Raw genomic sequence first — 20,387 nt, 5'->3', positions numbered from 1 at the left:
GAGATAAGAAAATGACCTTCTTAGTGGGGGCAGTAAATGTGGCCTGTTACTCTCCATAAGGTAGACATGTTTTATAAAAGCACTCAACAATATACGTGCAATAAGGTACATAGGCATCAGTGCAGTGGAGAGAATGTCTTTATGGATGAAAACTGTGATCCATCCGGGATGTGCTCTTCACGTTACACTTTAAAAAGTGAAAATGTTATTTAACTTAGTTCAAACGATACTCAATTTTTAATTTGGCTGGAAGGAGATAAATGGTTTATTGTCCAGTATCTCTGAAGTCTTTTTCCTAAGAAATAATCCTTTAACGTTTCTATTTAAATTTTCCCCTGGTGATTTTTATATTTCATCACATTTTTAACCAATAAGATTTTGAAAAAGGCATCCTGGACATTGTTTGAAAAGAAATATGCTCATTACCTGACTTATGTAACTGTAACCATTCTGTACATCACCTTTAAAATAACAATAAAAATTTAAGGATTCTGTTTAGATTCCATGCTTTTGTTACTATTGATAGTCACATGAATATTCAAAGATTTCATAGTTACCTTAGTATTTTCAGTTTCAGCATGGACAAGCTCTGCATTGAAATTTAGTCTTTTCAAGATTAACTGTTTCTAAAACAATTGCATAGAGACTATTTCTTCAGATTTCTTCATAGTGTAAGTCAAGAAATAATATCGTTTTCTCTAATAAGGCTATTTTAGGCATTTACTAAAATACTGATATTTATTGATTTTCAAATGCAATTTATTCATATTTTGGAGTAGATTCATTTATTTTTTTCAAGGAATTGTTAATTTTGGATACTTTTCTAGCATCATCTGAGAAGTTGTGATAATAGTTACTGATTTTATCATTCTCTCATATTTTAGTACATTTCCTCACTTGGAAAAAATAAGTCTATCCCTTTCGAAGAAAATATTAAATAGAGCCTGGTGCTGGTAGCTCATACCTATAATCTTAGATTCTCAGGAGGTTGAGACCTCAAGATCCAGCCCCAACTGGAAAGTCTGTGAGACTTTTATCTCCAATCATCTACTAAAAAAGATGTAAATGGAGCTATGATGTGAGTGGTAAGAGCAGTAGCTTTGAACAAAAGAAGTTCAGAAATAGTTCCCAGGATCTGAGTTCAAGCCCCAGATTCAGTACAAAAAGAAAAAAGAAAGAAAAGAAAAAACACATGAAAATTTCACTGTGAGAATGAAAATTATCATTTGAAGTTAAATAAAATGACGAGTTTTATGCAAGTTATTGAAATAACCTGTGATTTATTTCTGCAAGGAGAAATGCTAGAAAAACATCTGTTTCAAGATACTTGAATGTCTACAGGTATAAAGTTGATGTGGAAGAATTCTTTTAGAGTTTTGACAAAAAAAGAAGAAAATATAAAGCAGAAACACTTATAACTAAGAGTAGATAAGATAAGAGATAATAGATAAGAGAATGATTTCCTCCCTTTGAGACACAAAATAAGTTCATTTTACCAACGATTAAGTATTCTGTGCCAAATCAATCCTAGTAGTTGTTAGATTTTAATACCAATTACTCCATATCCAAACTCCAGAAATTTATTCAAATGGGCCTGGAAAACTTCTAAGGATCATTTCCTAAATGTAAACCTTCTAAGGATCATTTCCAATTGACACTGGGGATTAGCTGTACTATCTCTTCCTGTCTTAAAATCCTTTTCCCCTCTTCCTACAGGGACATGTGAAACCATATCTGAGCTGACTTTCCAAAGGCATCTTCATGGAGCTTCGCAACAGTAGCTGGTTTCAGCCACCAACTTTTCTTCTCACTGGCATTCCAGGACTCCAGGCAGTACAAATATGGATCTCTATCCCTCTGTGCATCATGTACTTAATTGCTCTCCTAGGAAACTTCACCATCCTCTTTGTCATCAAAACCACTTCCATCCTTCATGAGCCTCAGTACATCTTTCTGTGCATGCTGGCAGCTACCGATGTGGGTCTGTCTTTATCAACTCTACCAACAGTATTCAATGTCTTCCTCCTGAGGCACAGGCAGATTGAATTCCATGCTTGCCTGGCACAGATGTTCTTCATTCATACCTTCTCTTCCATGGAGTCAGCTATCCTGCTGGCCATGGCCTTTGACAGGTTTGTAGCTATTCGCAACCCACTGCAGTACACTGTGGTTTTAACTCCTTCTCGGATTATTGGCATGGGCCTTGGAGCTGTGACCCGGGGTGTAGTATTGATGGCACCTCTGCCAATCCTGCTCAAACGGCTGCCCTTCTGCAAGGGCATCATTCTTTCGCATTGTTACTGCTACCATCCTGACGTTATGAAGCTAGCCTGTGGACGTGTCAGGGTCAACATCATCTATGGCTTGTCTCTAGTCCTCTGCTCTTTTGGAATTGACTCTGTGTTCATTGTCATTTCATACATCTTAATTCTGCAGACAGTGCTGAATATCGCTTCGGGGAGTGGCAGGCTCAGGGCACTTAATACTTGTGTTTCTCACATCTTTACTGTCTTCATTTTCTATGTGCCACTCATTGTGTTAGCCCTGATCCACAGGTTTGGTACATTCAGTTCTCCTCTTCTTCATGTCACCATGGCCAATCTCTTTCTCTTCTTGACTCCTGTCCTTAATCCTTTAGTTTATAGTCTCAAAACCAAACAGATAAGGTCAGCAGTGTGTAAAGTATTCAAGGAGAGAGAAAACTTGCTCAATTAGTTACATAAGGTCTTAGTGAGACAGATACCTTGTCTGTATCTTCTCATCTGACTGCTTCCAAGAAATTTGTCATCACTTCCAGGTATGTTTTATTTTATATCATCTATGAGATTAAGCTATTTTTATTACTGTTATGGAAGAAAACTGAAAATGTATAACTTATTGTGCTGTGAAATGAGAGATGCATCCATTTTTCCCTCTTTTAAAGAAACACACTAGATATGTAAAACTTGAAAATTGTGGAAACGAATCAGTTAATGATCACTTCCTGGAAAACAGCAATGAAGTAGGATTAGTTCCCACAAGAAAGAAAGTGACTTAAAAAAATTACTTTTTTTTCTTGCAGAGAATCATCCACTAGCACAAGTAAAACATTTGAAAATTAGGGAACACCTATAGAAGCCTATACTACTCACTGAAAATTAGAAAACTGGAACTTAATCATTAAATGGAAGTTCACCTATCATTTTGTGCATACATGTGTGCCTGAACAAAGGATATAGTTTTATATGTTTATATAGACATGTGTGCACCCATAATGGCTTTTATTCAGTCATAAAATAACAGATCATTTACTATTATCTCAAAATATAAAAAGTCAGCAAATTATTCTTGTTTTGAATAGGAAAAGCAAAGAAGTAAATGATTGATGTGTGACATGTATTATGGGAGATAAATTTAGAGTGGTGTGGGATTTATGAGCCAGGGGACAATCAACAACAGCACTCCAACAGGAAAGGTGGAGGAAACATTTGTGGCAGAGATAACAGCATATACTAAGGCATAGAAGGAAAAAGCACTGTATTCTGAGGACGTACAAGTAATCAAGTATAGGCCTAGAACACAGTTTGGAAGAAGAGTCTAAAAGGACAACAGTGAGTGGATATCAGAGCTTTTGTCATTTTACATTAGTATATCTAATTAATTAACTAGCATTGATTTTTCTATTGTTTCTCTTAAGACTAAGAGCCTATTAGTCAATTTCAATTTTTTTCCAAGGCATTGAAATGATTTGCTTGGGATGGAATAATACCACATTGCTGATAGTTCTTTCATGGAAACTAATCTCTGTGATTACAAAATTATTTCTTCTATATTTTTTAACTTGTTCAGGCACAAGCTATTACTAGAATTTTTACTTTTGAAATCTCTTAGCAAAATATTTTATTTTCTCTTCTATGGTATGAGTAACTTTCCTTTCTCTTTGTCTTTCATTTTGGTTCCTTTTCCTTGACGTTGTCTTTCTCTCATCACTCCCACCATTGCCTGTGAGTACTAACACACATCCACATGCACACACACACACACACACACACACACACACACACACACACACACACACACACACACCATGCACTCACAGAATATAAGGTGAAAAACCAACGAAAATCTTCCCCTCCATTTTTACATAGTCACACACACAGTCTAGAATATTTATTCTTAGTACCAGATGTGTGACGTTTTTTCCTCCCAAATACCAAAGAAACAATTCTTCACTGAACACTAATTGGATATCCTCTAGTTTAAATCGATTCAATTCTAAGATGTTAGATCCTATAGATGAAGGGATCAATATCACACGAATGCCCTGCTTAGGAATCTGCTAGGCTAACAATTAAATCATATTTATTGAAATTTTGATTGAAATTATGTTACAGAGGTTGCATGTCAGTAATATAATACATAAAAGATGAACAAGAATTCTCTCACTGCTAGATAAAAATTGTCTATCAGTTATAAATAGTAGCAAGGGAAATTTTTAAACTACCATGCAATGTTTACAGTGTTAGGCAAAACCTGACTATGAAAGAAAAACTATGTAGGTCAGATCATAATGAACTTTGCCTTTTATCTGATTTAGGTTAAATTTATAATACCAGACATGGATTCTGCTGCAAAAATTCAAAAAAATACAACATAACTATCTATGTTTAGCAATTCCATAAGATAAATAATAGTTTGAACATGAAGTAATATTGGAGAAAAGTCAATGATAGCAGATGAAAGAACTCAGGAAAGCTTGAATTATTGAAGAGACTATAGCGGTACAAATGAGCGAACATATTCAAGAGGTATCTCTCATCTATCTGTCTGTCTGTCTGTCTGTCTGCCTGTCTGTCTGTTTATCTATCTATATAAGACATAAGTAAATGAAATTAGTGATGGATTAAATGGGATGAAATGAGAATGTACACAGAAGTACTAGAATATTATCAGTATGGCAACATAGCAACATGTCAACACAGATGTACACGGACAACTTGCAAAAGAGGAGAAAGAAGAAGAAGGAGGAAGAGGAGGAGAGAGAGGAGGAGGAGGGAGAGGAAGAGGAAGGGAAGCAGGAGGAGAAAGAGGAGAGTGAGGAAGAAGAAAGAATAAAGGAAGAAAGAAGAGAAGAAGGAAGGAAGAATAAGAGGAGAAGAAGAAGAGGAGCAATTTGGTTTGCATTAAATTTGAGGATGGATATAATGAGAAACATATCTTCATGTATTCAAAGTCTAAAGACCAAAACCAAGTAGAATGTGTTGTATAATTGTGAGGCAAGTTAAAGTTACTAAACAAGTTCCCAGTGATATAATCTCTAAGGTATTCAGAAAAATATTCTTTTCTGCAGAAAATTTCATATATCAGTGGAGTATACTGGAAAGATTTTCTTGGGTTAAAAAATAACATATAAAATAATATATGAATTTACAATGGCCCAGGTGTTCCGCTATTTGATATGGTTAACATAATGTATATAATACAAATGAATTGTGCTCTAGTGGAGATAATAAAAGGGAGGGGCATAAAATAAAACACAGTAAAACCTAGGGAAAATAAAGGAAAATAGAAAAAGTTTTAGAACACATTGGAAAAATTTATTGGCCTTTCTGAACCCTATGGAATGGCTGAGTTATGATCTTCATTTAGAAATATAAAGAATTTGGTTCTGAATATGATAGAGTTACCATGAAACTCCATAATTTCTCATTTATTTTAACTTTGTGTGGAACAAGTATCTCAGATTACTTATTAAGAAATATGGGTGCAAATAAAATACTATGAATGTATAAATGGAAAAACTTTACTCATAAAACTATGACTTATTGGGCTGGGAAGGTGGCTCAGTGGTAGAGCGCTTGCCTTGCATGCAGGAGGCCCTGGGTTCGATTCCTCAGCACCACATAAGCAAAAAGAAAAAAAAACCGGAAGTGGTGCTGTGGCTCAAGTGGTAGAACACTAGCCTTGAGCTGAAGAGCTGAGGGACAACGCCCAGGCCCAGAGTTCAGGCCCCACGACCGGACCCCCCCCCCCAAAAAAAACTATGACTTATTAAATTTTATCCTATTTTCATACCTTAATCTATATCCCACCTGTAAAACTGACACAGAGAAAGATTTCCCCCTTAGACTCAATGTCCAATGTTGATTTCTCACATCTGTCTTTAACTTACTCAGTCACAGTGTGAAAACATGATATGAGAGGTGTGCTGGCTATTTACATGTAATGTAATATGAAAGGTACCAGGGATGTTGGAAAACAAATCAGTGCCATTGTTTTAGAATATCTCTGCAGGGTTTCACTATAACATTTCTGCAAAGGGGGAATTATCCCCCACTTTAAAATATAAGGCAAGGATAAGTATTTCTAAAACATCATGAGTTATTTCTAGATTTCACATAATTCACCTGTGAGATCCCATGTCAGTCCAGTCATATGAAAATATATTTTGTGTGTGCTCCAATCCTGGGACTTGAACTCAGGATCTACACATTGAGCTTTAGTACTCAACATTGACACTATCACTTGATCCACAGTTCCACTCGAGCATTTTTCTGGTTAATTGGCGATGAGAGTCTTACAGACTTTCCTGCCTAGACTGGCTCTGAATCACAGTGTTCAGACTTGGCCTCCTGAGTACCGGGGATTACAGGTATGAGCCACTGGTTCATGGAAAAAACATTTTACAGTTACATTTTACATTTATGTGAATCAAATCTAAACTATTCTGTAAAAGAAAAGAAAGTTCATTTTCTATAAGTTTTACTTAAACTTGTTCATATTTTACAATTCTTATTCTGAACCTATCCCAATAAAAATATCATCTAACATAAAGATTGAGAGATTAAAGAAAAAATACAACAAAGCAGTGCTATGCAATTTGTCACCTAAGTAATACATACTTGGTTTCTTCAGACTGGGCTAAGCTGGATTTAATATTTAATTAAAGACTGGCATATACTGAATAAAATTAGACCTGTATAATTTACTTGTTAAATCATTTAGGGAAAACAGCTACAGTATCCAAATGCAAAGGAAATTATATTATTTACTGCTATCTACTTTTAAGAAATACAAAAAGATAATATCTCTGTCACTCAGATAGTGATATGAAAGGTAATCAGAAAATACTTTTGTTTTCCAGTTCAAAACAATTCTTGAATTTCTGTACTTATATTTTGTTGTGAAAATCATGTATTTGAATAGGTGCTGAAGTATTAAGTTATTCATTTAGCTGCTTCACAATTGTATATGGCACATTAAACTATGTGTTTTGTGCTTTAAATGCAAATCAAGGACAGACATCACATTATTTTCATGTCTATATTGTCTTTTACTCTAACTTCAAGATGTTTTAAAAGAAAGTTAACAGTTGCTTGTATTGCAACCTTAAAAGAGCCTCAGAAGAGAACAGAGTCTTCAGGAACTTAGAGTTACACCCTTGTTTTGGAACTCAGGATAGAATCTATAAATATGAAAATGGAAGCAAAACAAAATACGAGTAAAGTAAGATTATGAAGTAATAATAGAGTAAGAATGATCATTTCTCAAATTCATATTTTTTTCAAAAGACTTCATTATATTTTGGGAATCGCTGAAAGAAAAAAGATTCATACAATCCATTTCTACCACACATACAATCATTAATTTGTCATCAATTTTGGAATTTTTAAATTGTTATCTTTAAGTAGTTGTACGAAGAAATTGCCATTTAACAAAGCAGTTTATGAGTACAACGGTAATTCCTCAACTGGAACCACATTGAAATTTGGAATCAGGTGACATCTTGCGTTTTCTGTGAACTCACACATGGACTGATCATTGGGTAATCCAGTATTGGATTCCACCACGAGAAGAGGCGACATTGTGATGCTCATTCAACTCATACTTCAAAAACATGGAACTGTGCTTCGTGCCATTTCCCATCAAGATGCCGAACAGTGAGCATCCATGATCACATTCGTGATCATTGATGTCAACATGCTGCCTGCCTTTCCTAACTTTGTTCCCTTCCTAAAGGAGCGGCCTGAGACAGATTTCGTGTTTGAATTCACAGTTCCGTGCGTACTACTTGGCACACAGTAGATCCTCGATAATAATTTAAAAACAATTGCTCCTTCTGATTTGAAGACAAAACTCATTCCCCAGCAATAACGCGTTGTACCCAAAATCTCTTGCGCAGGGCAGCTTGGATCTGTCTGGACTTGAGACTGTAGACAAGAGGGTTTAGCAGTGGTGTCAGGAGGAGGTAGGCATTGCTCATGGTAGTGTATAGAATTGGGGAAGTTTCCTCGCTGTACCGATGAAGTACCGCGAGACTTATGAGAGGTAGGTAAAACACCAGCACTGTGCACAGGTGACACGCGCAGGTGTGCAGGGATTTCCAGTTTCTATCTTGGATTCCCATCTTCATCACAGTGCCCAAGATCTTCATGTAGGAAACTAGGATGAAGATAACATCCACAGCAAATGTGCAGAGGACACAGACCAGTCCATAGACACTGCTGAAAGTGACGTCTCCACAGGCCAGGTTCAGCATATCTGGGTAGTAGCAGTAAGAATGTGAGAGGACATTGGCCCCACAGAAAGGAAAAGTCCTGAGGAAAAAAGGAAGAGGAGCTAACAGGGTGGCCCCTCGTAGGAGGGCAGCTCCACTGAGGCAGCCAACAGTATAGTGGGTCAGGATCCTGCTGTAGTTGAGCGGAGCACAGATAGCTACCAAGCGATCGAAAGCCATGGCTACCAGTACCCCTGACTCCACTGAGGAGAGAGTGTGAATGAAGAACATTTGAGCCAGGCAGGCATCCAAGCCGATATGGTGGACATCAAACCAGAAGATAGCCAAGACACTGGGCATTGTCGACAATGAAAGCCCCAGGTCAGTGAGGGCTAGCATAGCCAAAAAATAATACTGGGGCTCATGAAGAATCTGTTCTGACCTAACTAGAATGAGGAGAAGAACATTACCCCCAAGGGCTACCAGATACAAAAGACAGAAGGGGATGGAGATCCACATGTGTGCAGACTCTAGACCAGGAATACCAATGAAGGAAAAAATGGGCCAATCAGAAGTGTTAGTAAGAGGTGACATGATGAAATGTAGTTAGGATTGTCATCCAGTATGCTTGCAAATCTGTAAAAGAAATTATATGTCAGAGAAGCTGAGAGACGGGTTCGAGGCACAAGGAAGGTTGTTTAAACACGAGTTATAAAATTACGCTATGAAGAACTGAAAGTGGAGCACTAAATTCTGTTACTAAGAATGTGGAACAACTGGAATTATTATACATTGCTGATAGGATACAATATAACAAAAATTCTTTGGCAAAGAATTCAACACTTTAAAGTTAAGTAAGGATTTATAACACAGTTAATATACCTCAGAGATTTCACTCTCAAGGAGTTAGACAAGAGAAATAGACATATATGTCTACATAAAGACATATAAAATTTTTTATTGAAGCTTCATTTATAACAGCAAAAGCCCTGAAGAAGATCAAATATAAACTTGTTACTGAATAGCTAAATAAACTAAGGCAGATCTATATAATTGAAAATTCAAAAGGAAGATATTGAGAGGTACAAAGGCAGAAAATTACTGGTTGTTTAAGAAACAAAGACAAGTACAAAGTAACCAAATGCTATAAAATCTCATTATATAGAAATTTTCATAGCAATGTAACCCTGAGCTATCATAAGTAGAGAAGGTAGGCAGAGAGTGAGAAGAGCCTACCTCCGATTTCATAGCAGTGCCCAAACCTTCAAAGATGAAAATGTTCCTATTATGGTGGATACAAAGATTCTGTATTTTATATATTTTAAAAGTATCAAAATTTTCGCTGTTGATTAATTTTGTTATATATAAATCAATCTATTTGACTAAAATATCTATTTGAGAAATGGATTCTTAATAATACTAAATCTGCAGAGATTTAAATTCATTCACAAAAGAAATATCATTAGACTTTGTAAAATAACTAAATTTAATTACTGCATTTGTGTGTGTTTGTGTGTGTGTGTGTGTGTGTGTGTGTGTGTGTGTGTGTGTGTGTGTGTGTGTGTGATTTCTGGGGCTTGAACTCAGGGCCTGGGAGATGTCCCTGAGCTTTCTTTGCTCAAAGCTATTATTATCACTTGAGCCACAGCTCCACTTCCAGCTTTTTCTTCATTGTCGTCTTCCTCCTTCCTCCTCCTCCTCCTCCTTCCTCCTCCTCCTCCTCCTTCCTCCTCCTCCTCATTCCTCCTTCTCCTCCTCCTCCACCTCCTTCTCCTCCTCCTCCTCCTTCTTCTTTTTAGTAGTTAAAGATGAGAAGCTCATGGATTGCCCTGTCCAGGCTGGCTTCAAACTGTGATCCTCAGCTTTCAGACTCCTGAATAGCTAGAATTACAGGTGTGAGACACCAGTGTATAACTACATTAAAAAAATATTGGGCATGAGTCCAAGCTCATGTATTTTATACAATTCAGCTACTTAACTGATTATTCCATCTTCATACCAATAATAATAATAATAAATAACAATAATAAAAAGGGCTCGGTGGTCTCACCAATAGTTTTGTTGAATTATTGTACATTTTTCCTAGATCATCTCCCATACAAATTTACAGAGCCTATTGGACAAAAAAGCATACATACCACATTTCTCTTCCACTTACTTCTTCCCTACTGATTCTCTTCTGATTCATATAAAAATTTTAGGCAATTTGCATTTCCTCAAGGCTTCAGTTAGCACATGAACTCCCACATTTGATCTAAATTCCTTTTTTAAAATGTTTTATTTCTATTTTCTATTTTTAATTTTAATTACTATTGCTTTAGAATAAACTTGGTCATTTTTTTCTGAAACTTCTAGCTCATAGTTTCTCCATAAACTTGTTTTTGTATATATGGAGATCTGTCCTTATAATTTGCTAATTTATATCTTTACACCTTTACTCAAGCCAAGGCCTCTGACTAACCCATCTTTCTTCTATACCTGATAAATTTAATGGCTTTTAAATTAATTACACAGTTTATCTCACCCAGAGAATATTTCCTCAGTTTTTGGTCTAGGAAATACGTAAGCTTTTGTTCTGAACATTCTTTGATATCATTTAAGTCTTGTTGCACTCATAAAGTTTCTAGATATGATTATGTTTCTTCTCTATCAGCTAGACTGCAAATGCTTGAGATTACAATGTTTTTGTCTCTCTGAAATGTTTTTTTTCTGAACTGTCTTTGGTGTTAGGGCAAGTGATTTTTGTGTAAATGTATTGTTAACTTAGAAATAATTGAAGAATGTTATATCATTTTGCTGGTTTCCATACTTGTTTTAAATAAACTTTTTACTTTTTTATTTAAAAAAGTGTTTGTTGGTCATGGGGTCTGAACTCTGGGTCTGAGGACTGTCCCTCAGCTCTTCAGTTCAAGGCTAGTGCTCTACCACTTGAGCCCCAGCCCCAACTTCCAACTTTTTCTGCTGATGTGGTGCTGAGGAATTGAACCCAGTGCCTCATGCATGCAAGACAAGCACTCTACCATTGAGCCAACTTCCCAGCTTTTAAATAAACTTTTTATTAATGGTGATAATATTTAAATATTGCTGTGAGGATTACTTATATGAGGTAATATAGCAAAAGCATATATAGCACATAGTCTCAAAGCTTATAAATAAGTAATTGCTTTTAACTTTTTCATATATTCAATACAAATGAATACACAAATGAATTATAGGTATTATGAAATATTCCTTATATTCAGTAGAAATCATTAAAAACTATTTCTGAAAAACAATGAAACATATTGATTATGCAGTCTAAGATTTCATATTAAAACTGTATTTGTGTTGAAAATGAGCTACACAATTTATGAGTGAGGACAGGAGGGAAAACTCGGGAGAGAGCAAGGAAAGAGGTGAAATTGTCCAAAAAGAAATATACATTTTACCTTATATAAGTGTAACCTTTTTTTTTGTGAAAATACTGTACAGAGGGTTTACAATTACATGGGCAAGATAATGAGTACATTTCTTATCAAGCATTGTAGCCTCCTCCTTTGTTTCCCCTTCCTATCTCTTCCCATCCACCCCCACCCTCCCAATCCTCCCCCCCACACCAAAGTGTACATCACCTTTTTAATGACTTTTAAAACTATATGTCATTTTTAAATCATAATAAATTTATAGCATATTAACTGAATGACATATATGAATGAGGTTATAGGTATACAAATATGTCTTGCAATCAATCTAATCTTCTTTATTTATTATTTATAGTTTGGAGGACATTGTAGATGTGTTTTATTATTTTACCAATATTTGGTTACTAATAATAGCTTAAATATGTGCTGGATAAAAGAAAATCAACAGAAAAAGAGACGGCAAGAAATGTATAATACAAAGGGAAAGAAATAGGGAAAAAAAGAAAGATAATTTTTAGGAAAAATAAAGGCATTTTTTCTGACCTATCTCCATATTTTTTTGGTGAAATTGGTACATGTTTACTGGATATTAGCATTTAAAATTCTGCTAAACAAATGCACTTAATAATTACCAGTAAATGATAATATATATATATACATATATATATATATATATATATATAATACATAGAAAGTAAATGCTTTGTAGATGTAAGAATTTTTCCCCTTCAATGGCTAACCTGAAAATCAAACATGTTCTTAAACAACTTACTTATGTGAAAATACTCCTGGTACATGTAGGTAAAACCTACATAACAAATACTGTCATTAAAATATCCTGTACTTACATATAAAACTAACTCCTTCTATATATATTCATTATACATATATCTTAGTTATCTGCATAAAAACACTTTTTATAATTTTAATTTTTAGCATCTATTCTTGCTTCTATTTTTTCTTTGTATTTTATTACCTAATATTTTATTTTATTTACTTTCTTTTATGTATTTTTATACCTAGTTCCAAACTCATTCTTATATTTGTTGCTGGAAGAAAAGTTTGTCACTCCTGCTTCTCCTTTGGTTATACTGCAATATTATGCTATTTTATCCTGCTTTGTGAATTACCTCCTGTATTCATTTTTGTGTCAGGCAGAATTGCAAGCACCTAGTGAAAGATTCAAGCATAAGTGATAGATAAAACAATAGCATGAAAGGATATTGAACCACTACAGACTAAATATTATATTTGCACTTAATCTTTATGTGGCACAGAAGGCCATTTAACTTTCCTGAGAACAATATTCCTTATTGTAAAAATATATGTAATCAAAGCTACCTTGAGTGCTGCTTAGAAAGTTTAGATAGAAAACAGGGAAAAGAAAACATACTGATAGTATTGAAAAACAAAATTTCTTAAGTTGCTACATTAAAAGATTAAAGGTGTATACCAAATTTATATTTGTAGTTACACCACTATTTAAATGTTAGAATACAGGGAAAATTTTCATTTATAAATTGGGAATGAAGGAGAGTTCTGAAGAAACATCAGTTGGGAAAGGTGTATGTGTTTCCTATACTAAGATACAAAATTTACAAGACAATGATTTTAAAAAGCTTCCATTCAAAACATAGGCATTTTGTATTATTCAAGGTTGAAGTTGCATATCAAGATATCAAGATTCAAAGCACTGGAAAAATAGTTCTCCACCAGGCTCAATTTTGTATGTTTTACTTAGAAATTTAAAGATTTTTTCATTGTCATGATTATAAAACACATTTCTATTTGAATACTTTAGAATTTAAAAGTACTCATTTACTGATTTATGTAACTGTAAGCCCTTTGTATATCACCTTTAAAATAACAATAAAAATAAAAATTTAAAAATGCAAAACAGTTAAAAGATCACACTGTTCAAAAAGAAATGTACTCATTACTTGACTTACTCTAAACCCTCTGTACATCACCTTTACAACACAACAAAAAAAGGAAACTGAAAGAAAGACAAATACCACCAGTAGGCAAATCCTCAGCGTTTAGAGTGTGAAAAGCTTTTTTAAAAACTTAATGTGGGAGCTGGCAATGTGGCTTAGTGGTAGAGTGCTTGCCTAGCATGAATGAAGCCCTGGGTCCTATTCTTCAGTACCACATAAACAGAAGAAGGCAGAAGTGGCACTGTGGCTCAAGTGGTAGAGTGCTAGCCTTGAGCAAAAGAAGCTCAAGGACAGTGCCTAGGCCCTGAGTTCAAGCCTCAGGAAGGGCAAAAAAAAAAAAAAAGCTTAATGTCAGAAGAAAAATGAAATCTCCCTACTTGCAAAGGCATATGCACTTTATCTAATTCAGCAACTAAAAACAGATGTTACTGATTTATTCAAAGGTCATCATGCTTACAAATCATATTCATGATATACTGTTTTCAGTATTCAGAGGTCTGTACACAAACAATATTCAGTTTGTGACATTTGGAAGGCTTTAGATTTATAAATTCAGCTTTTTAAAACAAAATATACACATATACTATCAACCAAATTCACCTGGAAAATTGTTGAGGAATACAATATAAATTCCTTAGAATGAAGAGATAAAAACCAGGTAAAAGAACCAGTCACTTAACTTTAAAATGTTATTTAGTTAAACAGAAAGTTTTCCAAATAACTTAAAGTTCAAGTCATATACTGCCCATGTACATGTGCCCCTCTAACCATGGTTGCTTGTTGGAATTTTTTAAATTTAAATTTTAGTTTTAATGTAAACTATTTTTTTAATCAACTGAACCACATGGATTTTGCAGTTAAGATAGTAGCTGATATTTTACTTACTGTATAATTAATGGCTTTTTCTATAGTCCTTCCTTGTAAAACACAGAACTCCTCACATCAGAGTGGAGAAGTTCAGCCTCATTTCATGAGTTTTAAGGTGTTTTACAGACCACCAGAGAAGATACCTCAGGTGCCTAAAATGCTCTACTGAGACTTTAAAAGCCTTGGGGAATATCCAACTAACATGGCCAAGCAGCTAGTAATTAAAATCCCTGTTTCTTTAAATACACATACTTTGTGTAGCATTATATATATATGTTTATACATGCTAGGGGTAATAGATTATAACTATAGTGATTTCACAAATCAGAAACAGTTCAGTGTTTATACACACATGTCAAGTTTTCTAAAAGTACAAACAAGTGAGACACTCATAAACTTGATTTTTGTAGAATTCTAGGTGGTGTTTTTAAAATTTTTAATAGATCTTAGGTTTTACTAAATCCTACTTAACTAGGCACTTGACCCATTGCAACAATGAGATGTACAAGTCGTTATGTCAAAAATGAGCTTCATAACTTTGATGCAGAGGGGGAGGATTGGGTGGGGAGGCAGGGAGAGGATGGGAAAGAAAAAAATATAAAAATATAAAAATAAAATAAAATAATATATTCTCATAAGAGGCTACACATGTCTTCTCTAGTCCCTAAATTTATAAAGAATGAGGTTGCTTTTAGTAGAATGAGAAATAATATTTTCACCACTGAACAACTCTTGCTTGAGTGGCTTGGAAACACCAAACTCTGCCCCAATCAGTGTGTTTCAATAATTAATTGACTGAATGTGTAGGTAAGATATTCTCCATCATTCAGATGTCCTCAGTCAAAAGCAATTCCTCTCTTACTGAAAGGAGAGAAAGAAGATCTGATTTCAGATCATCTGAGGGACGTAGCTATGAGATAGGAAGAAGTTATAGAGTAATCTAAGCAGGCTTTTCTCCAAGACAGAGGAATCATACAACAAAATTACATTCCTACAATTCATTGTGGGTTTTTTTAATAGAACATCTTTATTTTATATATCCTGTTCTCTTCAGCTTTTACACTATATATATTAGGGTGCCAATAATACAGACAGAAAGTAAATATAAAATAGAAGCATGTGTGGCTGAGCAAGTAGTATGTTATCTTACTGATCATGGACAGGCTGACTAGTAGGACATAAAAGAGAACAACTGTACAGATGTGACAGGTACTAGCGGTTCATGACTATAATCTTCATTACTCAGGAAGATGAGATGTAGGGAATCTGTAAAGTCAACCACCAAAAAAAGACAGAAGGAGCTGTGGCTTAACGATAGAGCACTAGCCTTGAGCAAAATAGCTCAAGGACAGCTCCCAGTCTCTGAGTTCAACCCCCATGACCAGAAAAAAAAGTGAAAAAGTGCAGCAGTGGAACTCAGTGGACTCTGATGAAAGTAAACTTTGCAAGTCATGGGTGGCAACTGGAGGGAGGGACTGGGAGAGAATGAGGGAACAGATGACACAGTAGAAAAGGAAATATACTCATTACCTGTAATTAGAATCCCTCTGTACACCACCGCTATAGTAGCAATGAAGTAAATTAATTTAAAAATAGAATTGTACAGATGTACGAAATGTTGATGTGGAAAGATTTTGACTACTATTTCTGAATGCAATGCTCAATACTGTCTTTGAGATCAGCATGTAGGTGAAAGTTAATGAGCAAAGAACCCATCCCAATGCAGACAGCATACAAAGATCTACAAGCCACTATTGACAGAGGTGCCAGAATGGGACAAACTTAGCACATTAGGTTTCCAAGAAACACATAGAAGGAGAGATGGAGGTCACATGGCCAGCCCAACAGGTGTGATGTGTTTGGCAGTGAGAATGCTGGTATTGTGTAAAGACTCTTGAATGACCATGTAATTGTCTGAAGTCACATCCATAGACTAGCTGATTCAATGACTGAGGAAGTGGAGGTGCATACTTGCATAAAGCACACTGCAGATCCTGTCTTCAAACAGCTACCCTTGAAAGCAGTGTGGAAGTGGAGAGGCAGAGGCCAGCAAGTGATGGCAAGAGAGGAAGAGCACAGGTGTGTGGAGGCTGCTCCCAGATAAGACAAAGTTCTTTAAGGTGATGTAGCAGATGAGAAGAGCTGTCCAACAATAAACAGTTTCCACTCCTGAACTTCATTAATGTGAAGAGCATCTTATAATGTTTAGGAATTGCCACACCACTGGGAAGGGATTGCCCTGTGAACATCATAAATAAAGCCAATGCAATTTCTCCCTATGACTTTCCTACCTCCTCACCTTACATAGCATTTACTGCTCTTGCCTGCAGTGTGTATTGCCCTTGGTCTTCAGGCAATACTGAGTTCCATTCTTTTGGAAGCAGAAGGAAAGAATATTGATTTTCTTTGTAGTGTTTTATGTTTCCAATTGCATATTTGAAACCTTAGACAAGGAACATTGGCTCATCTTGATAATACTAGGAAGTCTGAAAACCATGTAACACTACCAGCCTTACATTATGGAAAAGGTAGGTCTCTAAAAGGAACCAAGATATAGACAGTTGTGTCCACTGGCTGTTTGGGACTTATACTAACTATTGTAAGTAATTAATAGTTATTCTGGTCTTCTATATCAATCATATAACTTTAGTTTAACTTAGGAAACAGTGATATGCATTTTTTGCAAATGTTTCTCAAGAAAATGTAAATATTTGTGTCTTAAACCTTTGCTAAGCTAGGTGGGGATGTTGAGGATAGAACTGCATCTTTAATACTCTTGATGTCAGTTACATAATACCTGTTAGGATGATGGTCCACTTCAAAGAAATTCTGAAATCACTGCATTTCTTATATGTTTCCCAACTCTGACTTGTTTTGCTTCATTTTTCATTCATCAGGGATAAATTAAAACATATAGACTATAACATGAAAGTCTAGTTTTATCTTAGGTCTAGTTTTATTTCAACCATTAATATTATTATCTTGATCTTCACATTGTTTAGTATATTGACCCTAGACAACTAGGTTTTGAGAAAGTTCTTGTATTATCAGGGAAACGTATACTAAGGACATCAATTAGGAAAACCCAAAGACAACTACATAAAATTCTGTGAAGAAAATTCTACAATTTAGAGTAGAGTTCCATCACAACTTATATGAACATTCTGCATCTGAAATGTCTGTATACTTAAAAATGACTATCTGATAAATGAATCTTCTGAAAGCAGTTTTTCTACGTTAGATGATACTTAATGATTCTGTTTGAAATCAAATAATTTCTCTTTATGTCTTCTTTAAAAAGTTTATTGTTATTGTGTAGGTGATTCTCCTTATATCTTAAGCTTGAATTATTTATTTCTTGCCTGCTTGCCAAATTTTGGCAACTAAAATTCATATCATTGTTGTAGCTATAATCTGTGTAATCCTTTGGCAAATCCACACTTGATGTTTTAATGTCTTTCATGAGTTCAGCAGCTTATATTAGAAACAGCATAGAACAGTTTAACTGATTGCAGAATTCGTACATTAAACATGGATAGAAACACCACCTCAACCATCTTTATTTTACTGTCAGTAATATATGCCACCATCCAATTACTCATTAAAATCAGAAAAAGACCTAATTTGATCTGATAGAAACTGATCTCATAGAATTTGAAAAAACAGTGGTTACCAGAGCCTGGAAACAGCAGAAGTGAGGGAAAAGAGTAATGCCCATGAGCATAAGATCAAAGTCAAACAACAAGCAAGAGCTCAAGTATTCTATTGTCCAATAAGCTGAATATAGTCAACAATAGTAAGTTCTGTATTTCAAAATACCTACAAGAGAATATCTGTAATGTTCTTACTGCAAAAAAGATAATTATTAAAGACGAATGTTTTTGAAGTATTCTTTACCATATCCAAGATACCCAGATACCAACCCAGATACCCCTAGTAGATGAATGAATCAAGAAGATGTGGTGTCTATATACAATGGAATTCTATGCTCCCATCAAAGAGAATGACAATGTCCCATTAGTAAGAAAATGGAAAGACTTGGAAAAAATTATATTAGGTGAAGCAAGCCAGGCCCAAAGAAATAGAGGTTGCATTGTTTCCCTCCTTTGTAATAACTAGAATATTTTTAAAATTTTTACAAGCATTTTTAACAAGGGATCCTATGCTAAGTGCATAGGACCATAAATAATGAAGCATATCAAAATGAACTCTGAGCATTGGAAACAATAGGTTCTCTTTATGACCTATTTACAGTTATTTGAATTTTTCTTTCTGTTTTAGTTTTCTGTACCCTTTGTCTTGTATATAAGTTTACCTGATCAATGGAAGGAAAAGGGAATCACAGAAACAGCAGGACACAGGATGCACTAATGCAACAATGACACTCACTAGACACTGTGTTAGAAATGAATCTTACAACGTGGTGGGGAGGGAAGTAAGGAGTGGTAAGCAGGAGAAAATAAGGGAGGAGTAACAGTGCTTAAAAAGAAATGCATTCATTACTTATGTAACTGTAACATCTCTGTTCATGAAAACTAAAAAATAAAGGTGAATGTATTAACTAGCAATTTTATTACCAAAATTTAAAATTATATTGTATACATAAATTTAAAAATCACATGATATGCACACATACAATTAATTATTGTGTATCAGCAAAGTTCAGAATCCTAATTGAGACCAAGAATATACATATTTAACAAATGGAGCTTTTCTGTAGTGACTTAGCACTATTGGTGCTATTCGTGACTTTTGATTTATTTAACTAACAAATTTGCCTTCAGACAAGTTAAATGAAGTATGTATCTCTAGAACATGTTACTCAAAGAACATTTTATCTGATTTTATCATCATCGACTTCAGTTACGCTACTTACTATAGTGTTTAATGACATGGCAGTGAATGGCAATGAGTAAATGACGTTATGCTCCTGTTTTGCTCATGCTTTCTTTTAGTTGAGCTACACCTTTGCAGAATAATTTTGTTTCCCAATGATGAGGGTTACTGTTCATTTAATAGTTGCAGACCATATTGCAGCCAACCTGAAATTTCTCACATGATCTATATAAGCAAAGAAAGCAAAGTCTGAGCATGTTTTGAAGTGCACACATAGAAGTAGTTTATTGTGAAGGGTACAGTTAAAAAAGTCTCATATTATATTTTAAGTCATATTTTGAGTAACTGATTATGTCCAAACTGATGAGAGATTTTAAAAGGAAGTAGACCCTTCACAGAATATGTTTGAAAATGTTTTTATTAGTATGGTTTGTTCTGTTTTTGTTTTTGTTTTTGTTAGTCACCGGGCTTCAACATTGGGCCTGTCCCTCAGCTCTTCAGCTCAAGGCAAGCACTCTACCACTTGAGCCAAAGCACCATTTCTTGTTTTCTGGTGGTTAATTGGAGATAAGAGTCTCAGGGACTTTACTGCCTGTGCTGGCTTTGAACCATGATCCTCAGATCTCAGCCTCCTTAGTAACTAGGGTTACAGGCGTGAGCCACTGGCAACTGGCTTTATAACTATGATTTTATTTATTTATTTATTTATTTATTTATTTTGTCAGTCATGGGGCTTGAACTCTGGGCCTGAGTGCTGTCTCTCAGCTCTTCAGCTCAAGGCGAGCACTCTACCACTTGAGCTACAGCGCCACTTCCATATTACTATGATTTTAAAAAGAAATTCTAACTATAGACAAAGAGACAAGATGT

At 34.9% G+C, this 20,387-nt stretch overlaps 2 protein-coding genes across 2 annotated transcripts; one reads left to right on the top strand and one right to left on the bottom strand.

The window, feature by feature from the left end:
- Nucleotides 1-1,761: 1,761 nt before the first annotated feature.
- Nucleotides 1,762-2,715, top strand: LOC122113927 (olfactory receptor 51I1-like). Its single transcript, XM_042687068.1, has one exon. It carries the CDS (start codon nt 1,762-1,764, stop codon nt 2,713-2,715), a length of 954 nt encoding a protein of 317 aa, XP_042543002.1.
- A 5,401-nt stretch (nt 2,716-8,116) lies between these two features.
- On the bottom strand, nt 8,117-9,070 carry LOC122114209 (olfactory receptor 51L1-like). The gene has a single exon (XM_042687211.1). The coding sequence runs from the start codon at nt 9,068-9,070 to the stop codon at nt 8,117-8,119; it is 954 nt and encodes a 317-aa protein (XP_042543145.1).
- Between the last annotated feature and the right edge of the window lie 11,317 nt (nt 9,071-20,387).

This window comes from Dipodomys spectabilis, unplaced genomic scaffold, assembly GCF_019054845.1.
Source record: "Dipodomys spectabilis isolate Male_0828 unplaced genomic scaffold, ASM1905484v1 ptg000003l, whole genome shotgun sequence".
Classification (NCBI taxonomy): Eukaryota; Metazoa; Chordata; class Mammalia; order Rodentia; family Heteromyidae; genus Dipodomys; species Dipodomys spectabilis.
The sequence above is the reverse complement of the archived record's forward strand: the minus strand, read 5'-3'. Positions and strand labels throughout refer to the sequence as shown.

Excerpts from the sequence above, each read along its gene's own strand:
- LOC122113927 (XM_042687068.1), top strand. The coding sequence starts at position 1,762 with ATGGAGCTTCGCAACAGTAGCTGGTTTCAGCCACCAACTTTTCTTCTC.
- LOC122114209 (XM_042687211.1), bottom strand. The coding sequence starts at position 9,070 with ATGTCACCTCTTACTAACACTTCTGATTGGCCCATTTTTTCCTTCATT.